The sequence below is a fragment of the Rhinopithecus roxellana genome, chromosome 7 (genome assembly GCF_007565055.1).
Source record: "Rhinopithecus roxellana isolate Shanxi Qingling chromosome 7, ASM756505v1, whole genome shotgun sequence".
Taxonomy (NCBI): Eukaryota; Metazoa; Chordata; class Mammalia; order Primates; family Cercopithecidae; genus Rhinopithecus; species Rhinopithecus roxellana.
The window spans coordinates 53,147,600-53,165,090 of NC_044555.1; the positions used below are offsets into that span (position 1 = coordinate 53,147,600).

Genomic DNA, 17,491 nt, shown 5'->3' on the forward strand with positions numbered 1-17,491 from the left:
GTTTGTATGTCTCTCTTTCCCTTTAGACTATGAACTCCTTGAGAGTAGGGATTTTGACTTATTCATCTTTGTGTCTCTAATATGTGGCACAATGAATAAAGGATTTGGACGTGTGGGGTGAGAAAAGAGGAAATGTCCAAGATGACTCAGATTTGCTGTTAGTTTGGTGACAGGTTAGATGGTAAGATAATTGAAAGGAACAGTGTGGAATTGGAATAGGTTTGCATGGAAAGATAAATTCTGTTTTGTTCAATGTTTTTGTGCCATGCCACGTGGGCATAGTCCACTAGAGGGATTCAGTAGGTAGTCATAATACAGATTTGGACGTCAGGAAAGAGTCTGGTTTGAACATATATATTTAGGGAGTCATTATTATATAGGTATTTATTGGCACTCTAGGCATGGATGAGATCCCACAAAGAGAGTGTATGTAATAACAAAAGAGCTTAAGACAGTTCCCAGAGAGTATCAACATTTAATGGGCAAATATAGAAAGCATATCCCATAAAGTAGACTGGGAGATTGAGAATGGAGGACACGGTAGTTGCATGGCTCTGGAAAGGAGACTTGAGAGTCCAGGAGTTCTGTATATCATATAGATTTTCTACCACCCCCATCTTTTTCACCCTAAGCTTCTCCTGTTTCTGCAGAACCTGGTGCCAAGTGAACAAATTAGATTCCTTCCCTAGAGTACAGAGATTAAGACTCCATGGACTTTGGAACCATACTGCCTACATTTGCATTCTGACTGCCACTTAGTGGCTGTGTGACTTTGGGCAAGTTACCTAACTTATTTGTGCCTCAACTTTCATATCTGTCAAAACAGGGATAATTATAATATCTACTTTATAGGACTTGTGAAAATTGAATTAATTAATATGTATACAGTACCTTGAACAGTACTATAAACACTGTATAAACTTAGCTGTTTTTATCACTATCATTATCATTATTTTCCCTCTGCAAACACTTTAAGTTAAGGCTTATTCCATCTTGCTAAGTCAGTCATTGCTTCTTAATCGGTACTCTAAAAATATGTTGCAACCTTGTATCTACTATATTTCCTCTTCTGTGATCTAGTGGGTTAGTACATTTTTTATTCTTTTTAGTGGTGTTCATTTTTTATTCTTTTTAGGAGGAACAGGAGAGAGATGCTGGTGTTCAGTTTCCTATGTTTGAGTAGAATTTCCCATAATGCTCTATATGTTCTTTTTATATATGAAGTTATTTGAAAGCCCGTTCCTGTGTAGCTACATTGATATTTTATTAGAATAATTTATGACTAATTATAATTTTATTTTTTGAAAGCCTTCTTTTTTTTTTTTTTTTTTTTTTTTTCCCCTTTTAGACATTCTGTTCCTGGGATCCTAACTATCTTTTTTCCTGAATTTTGAAGGTTATTTTCTTAACGTCTGGGACACTGATGGCTGACTGTGCTCCTTGGTATCCTTCAATCAGATTTCCATCTTTTTACTTCTATAATCAATTCTTCCTTGTGTGTCAACTTGAAGGCCAAAACAGCCATTTTATTCTTCACTCGTAGTATCTTTTGGGTAAATAAACAGTCAGCAGAGTAGATAAGGGATTTATCAAGTACTCTGCTTTCAGCCTCATGTGACTTAGTAAGTATTCAGATTATCCAAGTTTTTCTACTATGTTAATAATAACTTAAATATAGATAACCCTTTACAAATCACATTTGAGTTTTATCCCAGTCCCATTAGGTAAGATCGGTATTATCCCTGTTTTATGGATAAAAGAAAGTTTCAGTGGCTAGTTCAGTATTATACACATTGGTAAGTGGCAGAGGCAGAATTTTAACTAAGATTCTCTCTCCTAATCAAGTGCCTTTCTTGCTGTATACCCTATCACTGATTGCCTCTATACGTTTTGTGATCCATTTCAGTAACAATCATTCGCTTTCTCTTTGACCAGGCAGACCATCTATCATAGCATACTTCTGTTTTTCACCCTCATTTACTCAGCCATGCTACCTGCTTTAGGCCCATACCTATTTTCTTCACACATAGAGCAGGGTTTCCCAGCTGTGGCACCGTTAATATTTTGGATCAAATAATTGTTTACGGAGAAGGAGGCTGTCCTGTGCATTGTAGGATGTTTTACAATATCTTTGGCCTTTACCCACTGGACGCCAGTAGCACACATACCCCACTCCTAAGTTGTGACAACCAGAATGTCTCCAGAGATTGCCAGATGTCCTCTGTGAAGCAGAATTGCCTCCAGTTGAGAACCACTGCATATAGATCTACTTCATTTCTCTCCTGCCTCATTTTTCTTTTTTCTTACAAATATGCTTTTCTATTCCAGCTGTAAAACTATTGTAATGTGCTCCATGATAGCTGTGAAGTTATATTTCTCTTTTAAAGTTAAAATCTCTCCTTTATTATTTATTTGTTGCCGTAGTGAACAAATACCCAAAGGTATTGAGTAGCATTTTTGACTCTTCTTACTTGATCTGTTCTCATTCTTCCGAAGAAAACTACTTCATTTTTCTTCATAGCTGTCCTTAATCAGAACTTTTAAGTCTCTGCAAATATGTTCTTCCCCATCTTTGTGATATATACTCCATCTTTGTCAATAATTTATCATTTTAATGTCTTAACAGGAAATCAAATCTTGTTTTGTGGTGATTTATTTCTAGAGAAACATTCATGTCTCTTAGCTCTTTTCTATTCTTGAGCCCCAACTCTCATTTGAAGAAGAAGAAAAAAAAAAAAACACCCACTTTATCCTTAAATCTATGGTTCTTGCTTGGATCATTGCCATAGATTCTTCTCAGGGTTCATCCGGAATTTTATTTTGTTCCTATATGAAACTATAGATGGAAGTTTTGCTCAGCAGCTTTGAAAAACCTCAGCAGTCTCTCCTTTACATCTAGTTGGGATATGGGCCAATAAAATAACACAATGTTTTGTTTGGCTAAAAAGGGAAGGAAAAGACAAGAATGGACTAACACAGGATTTATTACAGGTATTTTCAGGCAGGTTTGATAAATCTCAGCAGGCTTTCCTTCACATCCTAGAGAGGATAAACGGTACCCATTCTGGTTGGTAATAAGAGGAAAACAAAGGGATAATTGAGAAAATTATTTTTGTTTTAGATTAGAGAGATTTGAGCGTGAATATAGGCTAAAAAGAAGGAATTAGTGAAGGAAAAAAATAAGTGGAAGATCTAAGAGAGAGGGAGAAGATAAGGGATCAGGGTCCCAGAGGAAATGGAGGGAATAGAAACAGAGGCAGAAGGCAGGATCTTGAAAACAAAGGCAGCTATTTCCTCTGAAACAAGGGGCAAGATGAAGGAATAAGTAATAGCAAAAGAATGAATGTGAGGTGAGGAGAGGGGAGGTTGGGGAGCCCTTGTTGATAACTTTCATCTCTGTAAAGTATTTGGTGAAATCATCTACCATTAGAAAGTGAAGATAGGTTTATATTCTTAAAAATGATGAGTCTGTATAATAGCTGCCATGGTGAATTAGGTTTGTTAGATTAGAAAGTTAGTAAAGTAGGAATGAGGAAGAAGAGATGATCAATTGACCAAGGGTTCAGCTAAGGTTAGGTAGCATGTTTATAGTGGATCTCATCTGTTTGGTTATGCTGTTTCTTCAGTATTGCAGCTTACAAATAAACATACACGCACACAGTTGGTTTAACCTGTGGTTGAGAATTGACATGGTGAGAATGGTAGAAGATCGTATGTCCAGTGAGTTCTTAGGAAAACGTAATTGAAATGATCAACCATAGGGTTCAGAGCAAGAGTTGAAGGTCCAGAAGAGACTGATCTACTGACAGTATTAGAAAGTGTCAGTAAATTGGTAGTCCAAAAAAAGGGTGAAGAACAGGATCCAAAGAAATGGAAGGATAGTAGGATGCAGTCAGGAATTTCGAGTTCGGGATCTCATAAATATAATTGTTTCATGTTATAAGGGATTCCAAAGGATGGCTATATAAAAGGTAGATTAGAGCTAACTAGTCCATTTGTGCTGCTATAACAAAACACCTTAGACTGAGTAATTTAGAAACAATATAAATTTATTTCTCACAATTCTGGGGGCGAGAAGTCCAGGGTCATGGTGCCAGTAGAATCAATGACTGGTGAGGACAGACATCCTGGCAGCCTCACATGGCAGATGGGGAAAAGGGATAAATGGTGTGTCCACACGTGGCAGAAGGGACAGAAGGGCAAAAGCAACTAGCTAATTCTCTCCAGTCCTCTTATCAGGCACCAATCCCATCCATGAAGGTAGACATTTCATGGCCTAATGATCTCCTAAAGGTCCTACCTCCTAATACTATTGCATTGGGGGCTAAGTTTCAACATGAATTTTGGAGGAGACGCAAACATTCAAACCATAGCATGATTTATTTATCATTTAACTTTGCTTCATATGTAGAATCTTAATTAATTCCCTACCACAACCCAATAAGGTTGTCTCATTTTATGAAAGAACTTAACCCAAGATCATATAACTAGTCAGTGACAGAGCCAGGATTGTAACCTGTCTATTTGATACCAACTGCACTTAACCATTATACGATATAGCTTTTCCACAGTAAGGCTAATAATGGGAAGTCAGTTGCTTTAGCAGGACTTCAGAGGTTATTACAATGTTTAAGAAGCAAACCTCAGAATTAAACAAACTGGAAAATAATCTTTATCTTTTTTAAAGCTATAGTAGGAAAGGTATTTCAGTATGGTATAATGAAAAGAGCATAGGACTTGACTGAAATCTTGAAATGGAATCTCAGGCCTACCACTTACTAGCTGTTTGACCTTAGGCAGGTCATTTAACCTCTGAGCTTCTTTCTTTATCTGTAAAATGAGAATGATAATGAAAATAATGATGATGATATGTTAAAAAAAAAAAAAGAAACCCTGTTCATCCAATTTCACAGCATTAATTTAAAGATTATCATAATGGATATAAAAAGTAAATAACTATACAGATGGTTGTCATGGTGATAGTTATTTATCTGTCTGCTTTGTTTCCATGGGAAAGGGCAAGAAGTGCTAGTGGACTCAATCGTATGTATCCAACATTTAGACCTTTGTCCTTTACTTAAAGAGGCACTCCAAAAAGTGAACAACATTAAGAAGTTTTCTCAAGATTGATGACTCAATATTTTTTTAAGTCTAATGACATATTATATTTTCAATATACCAGTGATGCATACATTTATTTTTTTTTTTATTATACTTTAAGTTCTAGGGTACATGTGCACAACATGCAGGTTTGTTATATATGTATACATGTGCCATGTTGGTGTGCTGCACCCATTAACTTGTCATTTACATTAGGTATATCTCCTAATGCTATCCTTCCCACCTCCCCCCAGCCCACGACAGGCCCCAGTGTGTGATGTTCCCCTTCCTGTGTCCAAGCGTTCTCATTATTCAATTCCCATCTATGAGTGAGAACATGCGGTGTCTGGTTTTTTGTCCTTGTGATAGTTTGCTCAGAATGATGGTTTCCAGCTTCATCCATGTCCCTACAAAGGACATGAACTCATCCTTTTTTATGACTGCATAGTATTCCATGGTGTATATGTGCCACATTTTCTTAATCCAGTCTATCATTGATGGACATTTGGGTTGGTTCCAAGTCTTTGCTATTGTGAATAGTGCCACAGTAAACATTCGTGTGCATGTGTCTTTGTATGCAGCATGATTTATAATCCTTTGGGTATATACCCAGTAATGGGATCACTGGGTCAAATAGTATTTCTAGTTCTAGATCCTTGAGGAATCGCCACACTGTCTTCCACAATGGTTGAACTAGTTTACAATCCCACCAACAGTGTAAAACTGTTCCTATTTCTCCACATCCTCTCCAGTACATGTTGTTTCCTGACTTTTTAATGATTGCCGTTCTAACTGGTGTGAGATGGTATCTCATTGTGGTTTTGATTCTCTGATGGTCAGTGATGATGAGCATTTTTTCATGTGTCGGCTGCATAAATGTCTTCTTTTGAGAAGTGTCCATTCGTATCCTTTGCCCACTTTTTGATGGGGTTGTTTTTTTCTTGTAAATTTGTTTGAGTTCTTTGTAGATTCTGGATATTAGCCCTTTGTCAGATGAGTAGATCGCAAAAATTTTCTCCCATTCTGTAGGTTGCGTGTTCACTCTGATGGTAGTTTCTTTTGCTATGCAGAAGCTCTTTAGTTTAATTAGATCCCATTTGTCAATTTTGACTTTTGTTGCCATTGCTTTTGGTGTTTTAGACATGAAATCCTTGCCCATGCCTATGTCCTGAATGGTATTGCCTAGGTTTTCTTCTAGGGTTTTTATGGTTTTAGGTCTAACATTTAAGTCTCTAATCCATCTTGAATTGATTTTTGTATAAAGTGTAAGGAAGGGATCCAGTTTCAGCTTTCTACATATGGCTAGCCAGTTTTCCCAGCACCATTTATTAAATAGAGAATCCTTCCTCCATTTCTTGTTTTTGTCGAGTTTGTCAAAGATCAGATGGTTGTAGATGTGTGGTATTATTTCTGAGGTCTCTGTTCTGTCTGTTTTGGTACCAGTACCATGCTGTTTTGGTTACTATAGCCTTGTAGTATCGTTTGAAGTCAGGTAGCGTGATGCCTCCAGCTTTGTTCTTTTGGCTTAGGATTGTCTTGGCAGTGCGGGCTCTTTTTTGGTTCCATATGAACTTTAAAGTAGTTTTTTCCAATTCTGTGAAAAAGTCATTGGTAGCTTGATGGGGATGGCATTGAATCTATAAATTACCTTGGGCAGTATGGCCATTTTCACAATATTGATTCCATGAGCATGGAATGTTCTTCCATTTGTTTGTGTCCTCTTTTATTTCGTTGAGCAGTGGCCCCTTGTAAGTTGGATGCCTAGGTATTTTATTCTCTTTGAAGCAATTGTGAATGGAAGTTCACTCATGATTTGGCTCTCTGTTTGTCTGTTATTGGTGTATAAGAATGCTTGTGATTTTTGCACATTGATTTTGTATCCTGAGACTTTGCTGAAGTTGCTTATCAGCTTAAGGAGATTTTGGGCTGAGACGATGGGGTTTTCTAAATATACAATCATGTCATCTGCAAGCAGGGACAATGTGACTTCCTCTTTTCCTAATTGAATACCCTTTATTTCTTTCTCCTGCCTGATCGCCCTGGCCAGAACTTCCAACACTATGTTGAATAGGAGTGGTGAGAGAGGGCATCCCTGTCTTGTGCCAGTTTTCAAAGGGAATGCTTCCAGTTTTTGCCCGTTCAGTATGATATTGGCTGTGAGTTTGTCATAAATAGCTCTTATTATTTTGAGATACGTCCCATCAATACCGAATTTATTGAGAGTTTTTAGCATGAAGGGCTGTTGAATTTTGTCAAAGGCCTTTTCTGCATCTATTGAGATAATCATGTAGTTTTTGTCTTTGGTTCTGTTTATATGCTGGATTACATTTATTGATTTGCGTATGTTGAACCAGCCTTTATTCCCAGGAATGAAGCCCACTTGATCATGGTGGATAAGCTTTTTGATGTGCTGCTGGATTCGGTTTGCCAGTATTTTATTGAGGATTTTTGTATTGATATTCATCAGGGATATTGGTCTAAAATTATCTTTATTTGTTGTGATGACTCAATATTTTTATGGAGTCTTAATTTCTTTTCTGTTTCTCAGAAGAAATGTCGATATATGTTGGATGCGTTACCAAGCAATTTAAATTTCGTTTCCTGCTGTTAGGTATTAATATTAACCGAGGCCTCCTATGCTTGGGAAATGTAATCAGTGCTCTTGGAGATGACAAAAAGGGTGGCTTTGTGCCCTACAGAGATTCCAAGTTGACTCGACTGCTTCAAGGTAAGTCCAAAGTGCCTCTAAAAATAAGAGAGTAACTCAAAATGATAGTGCTGAGAAAGCAAAGATGAAACAGGTAAAAAGCCAGCTATTTGGACTATGACATACACAGTTGTCTAATTGATAAATATGAGAGAGTGCCGTTGGCAAGCAGGTTTCTAAGATAATGGAAAAATGTCTTCATATATGACATTGAGAGCCAAGAAATCTGTAGTGCACCAACTGTACTTTGTACTTTGCACCTGAAAATGAATTTGGCTACTGTTTCTTTAATTATTAGTGCTGCTAAGCAGAATTCCCTGGAGAGTTAAGATCCACCTAGAGGGGGCATCCTAAGAATGTTTAATTTCACTAGTGGCTCCTAACTTACAGAGGCCAGGCCCCAGTTGTTTTAACCTGATTAACTGCTGAAATCACAATCCCTTTTGAGAATGGGGACACATGCAATAGGATTTAAATGTATATCACATCAGAAATCTTAAATATCTATATATTTCCTATTGTTTCAATATAAAAAACATTAAGAACGTTTTCTTATAGCTCTGAATTTTAAGTCACCAACCCGAATGGACGGCTTTGCTTATATCCTACTTGTTTGATTTCATTTCCTTTCATTATTCTTTATTGTTCTTTTTCAGATTCTCTAGGAGGTAATAGCCATACTCTTATGATAGCCTGTGTGAGTCCTGCTGACTCCAATCTAGAGGAAACATTAAATACCCTTCGCTATGCTGACAGAGCAAGAAAAATCAAGAACAAACCTATTGTTAATATTGATCCCCAGACAGCTGAACTTAATCATCTAAAGCAACAGGTATAAGGGACTTAAAATTTTACGGGAAAAATTACAAGTATGTGAGTGGAATGGTAGAGCTTCTGTTTCTCAGTTTCTTCTCTATCAGAAGTTTAGAGATGTTGGTTAGGCATGTTAGTTTGGGGACCTCTTAAAATAACTCCTATTAACGTGTTTGCTGTCCATTTAAGATTAGGGGTAGCACTGGAGAGTTCACTGATAAAGAAGAAGTGAGCAGTGAGAGATGAGATGAGAGGTGTAGACAGGGGCTAAATTCCGAAGTTCCTTATATGACTTGTTAAAGAATTTGGAATTCAACCTGAAAGCTGTGAAGAGCCATTGAAGAGTTTTAAGTAGGAGGGTGATATGATGAAATGTGTGTTTTGGGGAGATCACTCTAGCAAGTATAGAGAAAATAGATTAGAAGTGGGCATGACTAGAAGAAGGAAAATAAATCACTGCACAAAACAAAGAAGAGAGTTCTAGAGAGAAGAAACATAGGTAGCAAAGTACAGTTGATTCTCGAACAATAGGAGTTTGTTCCAACCAAACACAGATCAAAAATACGATATTTGCAGGATGAGAAACCCGTGTGTAAACTTTTTGTACATGTAGATTCTGCAGGGCTGACTGCAGGACTGGACTATGCGTGTACATTTTTGTATACGCACAGGGTATACAAAAATGTATATGCAGGGGAACCAATCCCCTGCATATACATAGGGACAGCTGTATAGTGGCCAGGAGCACTGACACTGCAACTAGCCTGCCCATGTTGAAATCTTAGCTCTGTAACTCACTAGCTATGTACCTTGGGCAAATTCTCTGTGCGTTGGTATCCCTATCTGTACAGTAGAAATAATAATAATACCTTCTTCTTAGGGTTTTCATGAGGGTTAAATAAGTTAATACATGTAAAGCACTTAGAACAGTACTTGGCATATAGCAAGTGCTGGAAGGGTCTGAGATAGGACAGAAGTATAGTGCATTTGAAGACCTCAAAGAATGCCAGTGTGGCTAGAGTGTAGAAAGCAAGGAAAGAGTACAGGCTTACCTTAAGGATGTTGTGGGCTTAGTTCCAGACCACCACAATAAAGCAAATATTACAATAAAGTGAGTCACACAGTTTTTTTTGTTTTCCAGTGCATAGAAAGTTATATTTACACTATACTGTAGTCTATTAAATGTGCAATACCATTATGTCTTAAAACAATGTACATACCTTAATTTAAAAATACTTTATTGCTAAAAAATTGTTGACACAGAGACATGAAATGAGCATATGCTGTTGGAAAAATGGTGCCAATAGCCTTGCTTAATTCAGGGTTGCCACAGACCTTCAATTTATAAAAAAACACAGTATCTGTGAGGTGCAGTAAAGTGAAGCACAATAAACTGAGATGTGCCTGTATTCCAGGATAAGGCTAGAGGGAAAGCAGAGGACTGATCCAGGACTCATGGACAATGTTAAGAAGGATTTAAGCCAGGTAGTAACTTGATAATTTACATTTTTAAGCAATGGCCTAGCTGCTGTATAGAAATGCAGTAAAGCAAGAGTAGATTCATGGGGATCATTTAAGAAGGTACTGCAGTAATCTAAGCGAGAGATAATGATGACTTGGACTTAGAGTGCTGGCAGTGGTGATAGAAGGAAGAAACCAATGAATTAGATAAGGGAATGACACCCAGATTTCTGGCATTTGGAACTGGATATTCACTGACCTGGGTTACACTGGAAAAGGACGAGGTTTGAGGATACCAGACAACTAAGTGGAAATATCAGGTAGATAGTTGAATATAAAAGTCTGAAGTTCAGAAAGATCTGTGCTTGAGGTAGTTTTGGAAGTCACCAGTTTCAGGTAATAGAAACCAGAGGCAGAGATGAGACATTCAGAAGAGAATATAAGGAGAATGTAAGTAAGAAAACTCCTACTGAGCTTTGGGAGACTTTACCATTTAAAGGACAAGTGGAGCAAAGATGAACCAAGAAGGAGACTTGGAAGATGAGTTAGAAGAATAGAAGGAAAACCAGGAAAATGTGTCTTGTAAGCCAAATGCTACCAGTCAGTCAAGTAAAATGAAGACTGGAAAATTCTCATTGGATTTGGTGACATGCAGCTCATTTGTAACTTGGGCAAGTTATTTCATTGGAATGATGTAGGCAGTCATATTAGGGTAAGTCGAGGAGCAACTGAGTGGCGAGCGAAAGGAAATGGAGGCAATTGGTGTATTACTCTCTCAAACATTGTGAAAAAAGAGAGAAATAGGGTAAGGGAGATAGGAAGTGGGGTTGGGAAAGATGCTTTTGTTTTGTTTAAGATGGGAGAGACTTGAACATGTTTTAATCTTAATAGGAAGGATCTTATAGAAAGGGAGAAATTGAAAATATAGAAGAGAGAAGGGATAACAGAGTAAGATTCATAAGATGGTGAGAAGAGTAGGAATCCAAAGCACATGCAAGGAGACCAGTCTTGGGAGGGAGAACAACTCCCCTTGTGTCTTAGGCGGGAATGGGAGAGGATGCTTATACATGCGCTCTGGTTTAAGATCCATCTTCATGAAGCCTCCCTTTGACTATTTAGGTCTTTGTTAATTTGCTTATTCTGTCTTGTATTATTTCCTACTATTTTAGACTTTAGGCTTATCTTTCTTAACTAGATTGTAAACTTGAGAGTAGGAGTCGTATTTTATTTTTATATGTCCGAACATTGTCTAGCCCAGTGCTGAGACTGATTTTGAAAAATAGGTACTCAAGGCCAGGAGCAGTGGCTTACACGTGTAAGTCCCGCGCTGGGAGGATGAGGTCAGCGGATCAATTGAGGTCAGGAATTCAAGACCAGGCTGGCCAACATGGTGAAACCCTGTCTCTACAAAAAATACAAAAATTAGCTGGGTGTGGTGGTGGGCACCGGTAGTCCCAGCTACTTGGGAGGCTGAGGCAGGAGAATCACTTGAACCTGGGAGGCAGAAGTGCCACTGCACTCCAGCCTGGGCGACAGAGCAAGACTCTGTCTCCAAAAAAAAAAAAAAAAAAAAGAAGAAAAATAGGTGCTCAGTAAAAACTCATTAAAATGTAGATAAAATGGACAACTCATCTTCTACTTAATAGTTGTTCATGTAATGCTGATTGTCCTGTTATCATTGGATCATCAACTATGTATGATGCCTTTGGTAGTATCTAAGATATGCTATTTGCCTTAGATTTCATAGATATTTAGTAAAATTACTCTGTTGCTAATTGTGGTAATTTTACTGCCAAGGGATGAGTAGCATTTGGTTGGTGGCTAACTGATTATGTTTCTTTGCTTCTCCCAGGTACAACAGCTACAAGTCTTGTTGCTACAAGCCCATGGAGGTACCCTGCCTGGATCTATAAAGTAAGAGTCATAGATTAATTTTAATTGTGTATTCTAGTAGAGGCTATTTTTCCTAATAATAGTTTTTCCCTGGTTTCTGCTAGCACTTGGTGTCAAGGTAAGGATCTTACCAATTTTGCTGACTATTTAGGACTTAGTTATGTTTAAAGCAGCCTAATGTAACAGAAAGAGCATGGGTTCTGGCCTCAGAAATTTATTAATTGGAATTCTATTGTGAGGAAGAGCTGTCTCTTCTTCCTCATTTGTTTGACATCTAGTTATATTTGTATAGATTCATGGATATTTATTTTATTCTATGGGTTAACATCCAGCACTATTATTTGTTTTTTTGCTCAAATTGTTCCTGCTTTGTCCATTAGGAGCTCCTTCAGGTTGGCTCTTCGCAAGTTTTTGATCATTTCTACAAGAGTTTCCAAACTCATCTTGTATTTTCCCTGCCCCAGTTCTGGAATCAACCATGTCTCCAAGGAGCCCTAGTTCCTTTCTTTTTTTGTCGATGGAAAATTGTGTTTAGAAATCAAGATTTGGGTACTAGCGCCAGCTGTGTTTATTGTTACTAGAGTTTTACTGCTTCTAAGCACTCTGAGCAGGTAGAGCTCAGAAATAGTCTACATGTGTAGTAACGTACACATACACCTTCATCTATATTTTCGAATATATCTACCTGCATATATATTACAAACCATGAGTTTATACTGACACCTCTGATACCATTCCAATGTGACAGGGTTCATTTTGTTTTTTCCCCTTTCCTTATTTGTAATTTCTTTCTCCAACAGTAAGAAACCCAGCTCTCATCTGCAATCTATTTATTTACTTGTTCAGTTCTACTATACACATAAAGTAGTTTCAGAATTATTAGCCTATATCTCTGTGGGAAATACTTTTTATGAAATAGATTACAGCGTTCTTGTACAGTTCTTTTTATCTTTAGGCTTAGAGAATCTAAGCAGGATAACGTTTCCCACAGTTACTGTTTGTATTCCCTTTTAGGCACTCTCCCCCTAAATCTTAGTTACTTTTTTTTGTTTATATTTTAGGTATGTGAAACATAATGGATCTAAGAGTCAGAGTTATACAAAAGGATATACTTAGACCAGAGAAATGCAAATTAAACCCCAATGAGATATCACCTCATGCCCATTAGCATGGCTACTATTACATAAATAAATAGATAAATAACTGAAAATAAGAGGTGTTGGCAAGGATGTGAAGATATAGAGAAACTGGAAGCCTTGTACACTGTTGGTGGGATTGTAAAATGATGTAACCACTATGGAAAACAGCATGGAGGTTCCTGAAAAACTTAAAACTAGACTTACCATATGATCCAGCAATCCCACTTCTGTGTATATATCCAAATAATTGAAAGCAAGGTCTCAGAGATTTCTTCACGACCATGTTCATAGTGGCACTATTCACAATAGTTAAGAGGTAGAATAACCCAAATGTCTATCAACATATGACCTGATAAAATGTGGTGTATACATGCAACAGAATATCACTCAGCCTTAAAAAGGAAGGGAATCCTGTCACTTGCTAACATGGGTGGACATTGAAGATATGCTAAGTGAACTAAGCCAGTCACAAAAAGACAAATACTGTACGATTCCACTTATGTGAGGTATCTAAAGTAGTCAAATTCATAAAACAAAGTAGAATGGTGGTTACCAGCGACTGGGGGGTAGGTGGGAAAGGGAAGTTGTTTAATGGGTATAGAATTTTAGTTTGGCAAGATGAAAACATTCTGGAGATCTGTTTCACAGCAAGCAATGTGAATATACTTAAACACTAGTGAATAGCATACTTAAAGGTGATTAAGATGGTAAGTTTTATATGTTTCCCATAATTTTCCAATTTGTATTTGTATAAATTTATGGGATGTAAGTGCAATTTTATTATATGGATGTTGTGTAGTGGTGAAGTCTGGGCTTTTAGTGCATCCATCACCTGAATAATGTACATTGTAACAACTTAGAAACACAAAGTTAAATACTAGATGTTCTCACTTACAAATGGGAGCCAAATAATGTGTTCACATGGACCTACAGTATGGAACAATTGACATTGGCAACTAGGAAGGGTAGGAAGTTTGAGGGAAGTGGGTGATGAGAAACTGCTTAATGCATACATGTGCCACAATTTTTTTTCAAAAAGGAAAAAGGATATACTCAGTGAGGTAAATGTCATTCCCTCGCCATCCCTGCAACTCTGTTCCCATTCCTATTTCCCACCCTTATTTCTACCTCTTTTCTACCGTTATTCTCCCTACCCCTGTATTTAACCCATTTCTTTAGTTTCTGGTTTAGCCTTCTTGTATTTCTTTTGTACAAATGAGCAGATACCTGTGTATTTTATTATATCACCTTTTTTTCTCATATGAATGGTAGGGTACTGTATGTAATGATTGTATACTCTTTGTGGCTTTGCTTTGTTCAGTATTTCCTGGAAATCATTTCTAACCAGTTCAGAGAAGTCTTCCTCATTCTTTTTTGCAGGTGCATAGTACTTTTATTGTGGACATGTGCCATACATATCAATTCAACCCCTTTCCTATGTATGCACATTTAGGTTGTTTCCAATGTTTTGCAATTACAAACATGCTGCAGTGAATAACCTGTGTGTATATATTTTTGTGTTGTCAGAGGTTTATCTTAAGGGTAGGTTTCTAGAAGTTGGATTGCTGGGACAAAAGGTAAGTACATTTGTACCTTTATAAGGTATATTCGCCTCCAGAAGAGATGTACCAGTTTGCATTCCTACCAGCAGTGTATGAGAAAGCCTGTTTCCCCGCAGCCTCACCAATGGAATGTATTGTCATATTTGTTCAATTTTTGGCAGTCTGATAGTTGAGAAATGCTATCTCAGTGTTGTTTTACTTTGTATTTCTTATGAGTGAATTTGAGCATTTTTTCATATATTTAAGGGCCACTTTTTTTGCTGGTGAATTGTCCATGTCTTTTCTCATTTTTCTATTAGGTTTTTTGGTCCTTTGGCCTCTTTTTAAAAATAAATTGTGGTAAAATATACATAACATAAAATTTACCATTTTAATTATTTTAAGCATACAATTCAATGGCTTTAAGTTCATTCACAATGTTGTGTAGCCATCACCACCATCCACCTCCAAAACTTTTTTTCATCTTGCAAAACTTAAACTCTATACCCACTAAACAATAACTCCTCATTTTCTCTCCCCCTAGCCCCCGGCAACCACCATTCTGCTTTCAGTCTGTATGAATTTGACTACTCTAGGTACCTCATATGAATGGAATCATACAGTATTTGTCTTTTTGTGACTGGCTTGTTTCACTTAGCATAATGTCTTCAAAGTTCATCCATGTTGTAGCATATGTCACAATTTCCTTTGATTTTAAGATTGAATAATATTTCATTGTATGTTGTGTATCCATGCACCCATTGATGGACACCTGGACTGCTTCCATCTTTTAGCTATCGTGAAAGACGCTGCTATAAGCATGGGTGTACAGCTAGGTGTAGTGGTGCATGCCGAAGTCCCAGCAACTCAGTAGGATGAGGCAGGAGGATTGTTTGAACCTAGGAGTTCAAGGCTGTAGTATGCTAAGATAGCACCTGTGAATAGCCACTGCGCTTCAGCCTGTGCAACATAGTAATATTCTGTCTCTTTAAAAACAAACAAACAAAAAAATATGGGCCAGGCGTGGTGGCTCATGCCTGTAATCCTAAGCACTTTGGGAAGCGAAAGTGGGCAGATCGCTTGAGTCCAGGAGTTTGAGACTAGCCTGGGCAACATGGCAAAACCCCGTCTCTACAAAAAATACAAAATTAGCTAGGTATGATGGTGTGCACCTGTAGTCCCAGCTACTTGGGAGTTGAGAGGATCACCTGAGCCCAGGGAGGCTGAGGCTACAGTGAGCTGTGATCATGCCATTCACTCTAGCCTAAGCAACAGAGTGAGACCCTGTCTCAAAAAACACACACACATACATACACACACACACACACAAAACAAGCAACAACAACAAAAAAAATGGGTATACAAATATCTGATCATATCCCTGCTTTCAATTCATTTGGGTATATACCTAGAAGTAAATAGCTAGATCATATGGTAGTTCTGTTTTTAATTTTTAAATCAAGCCACCACACTGTTTTCCATAGTGACTGTACCATTTATTTATTTATTTATTTTTAATTTTATTTATTTATTTATTTATTTATTTATTTATTTATTTATTTATTTATTTATTGAGGCGGAGTCTCGCTCTGTCACCCAGGCTGGAGTGCAGCAGCGCAATCTCGGCTCACTGTAAGCTCCGCCTCCCGGGTTCACGCCATTCTCCCGCCTCAGCCTCCCAAGTAGCTGGACTACAGGCGCCCGCCACCACTCCCAGCTAATTTTGTGTGTGTGTGTATTTTTAGTAGAGATGGGGTTTCACCATTCACAGGATGGTCTCGATCTCCTGACCTTGTGATCTGCCCGCCTCGGCCTCCCAAAGTGCTGGGATTACAGGCGTGAGCCACTGCGCCCCAGCCTGGCTGTACCATTTTACATCTCCACCAGCCATGCACAAAAGTTCCAATTTTCCCACACCCTCACTAATGTGTTTTTTTTATAATAGCAACCCTGTTTGGCCCTTATTTTTGACAGTTTTTTATATATTTGTGATATTAGCCCTTTGTCTGTGGTGTGTGTTACAAATAATTTCTCCGAATTTGTCAGTTTTCTTTTACTTTATGATGTTGTTGTCATACAGAAAGTTATCATTGTTATGTAGTAAAGCTTATTTTTTTATTGCCTCTGGATTTTTTCAGCAGCTTTATTGAGCTAAAATTTACATATCATAAAATTTAGTCATCTTATGTGTACTGTTCAATGATTTTTATTAAATTTACAGAGTTGTACAACTGTCACCACAATTCAGTTTTAGAACATGTCCATCACCCCAGAAAATTTCCTCATGCCCATTTGCCATCACTCTCATTTCCACTCCCAGACCAAGGCAACCACTAATCTCTTTTCTGCCTTTATAGATTTGCCTATTATAGACATTTCGTATACATGGAATCATAGAGGATGTAGTCTTTTTTTGTCTGGCTTCTTTCACTTATGTTTTGTGGTTCATCCATGTTACAGCATGTGTTAGCACTTCCATTTTCTTGCAGAATAGTGCTCCATTGTCTAGATAGGCCATATTTGTCCATCCATTTACCAGTTGATGGAGGTTTGGGTTGTTTCCACTTTTTGGCTATTATGAACACTGCTGCTGCAAACATTCACTTGTAAGTTTTTATATGGACATGTGTTTTCATGGGGTAAATGCCTGGGAATAGAATTGCTGGGTCATATATTTAACTTTTTACGAAACTGCCAAACTGTTTTCCAAAGTGGCTATACCATTTACATTCTCTGCATGCTTCTGGATTCACAGTTAGAAAGCCGTTCCCCACACCAAGGTTAAAAGAGGAATTCAGCCGGGCACAGTGGCCTGTAATCCCAGCACTTTGGGAGGC

The 17,491-nt window shown here is 37.7% G+C and overlaps 1 protein-coding gene across 1 annotated transcript in view; it reads left to right on the plus strand.

Annotated features, from left to right (window-relative positions):
- Positions 1 to 17,491, plus strand: part of KIF4A (kinesin family member 4A) — a 129,424-nt gene that overhangs the window by 39,820 nt on the left and 72,113 nt on the right. Inside the window, exons 8-10 of the mRNA XM_030934074.1 lie at positions 7,712 to 7,828; positions 8,464 to 8,639; positions 11,934 to 11,995. Of these exons, the coding sequence (XP_030789934.1) occupies positions 7,712 to 7,828; positions 8,464 to 8,639; positions 11,934 to 11,995 (355 nt within the window). The remainder of the gene's footprint in view (positions 1 to 7,711; positions 7,829 to 8,463; positions 8,640 to 11,933; positions 11,996 to 17,491) is intronic.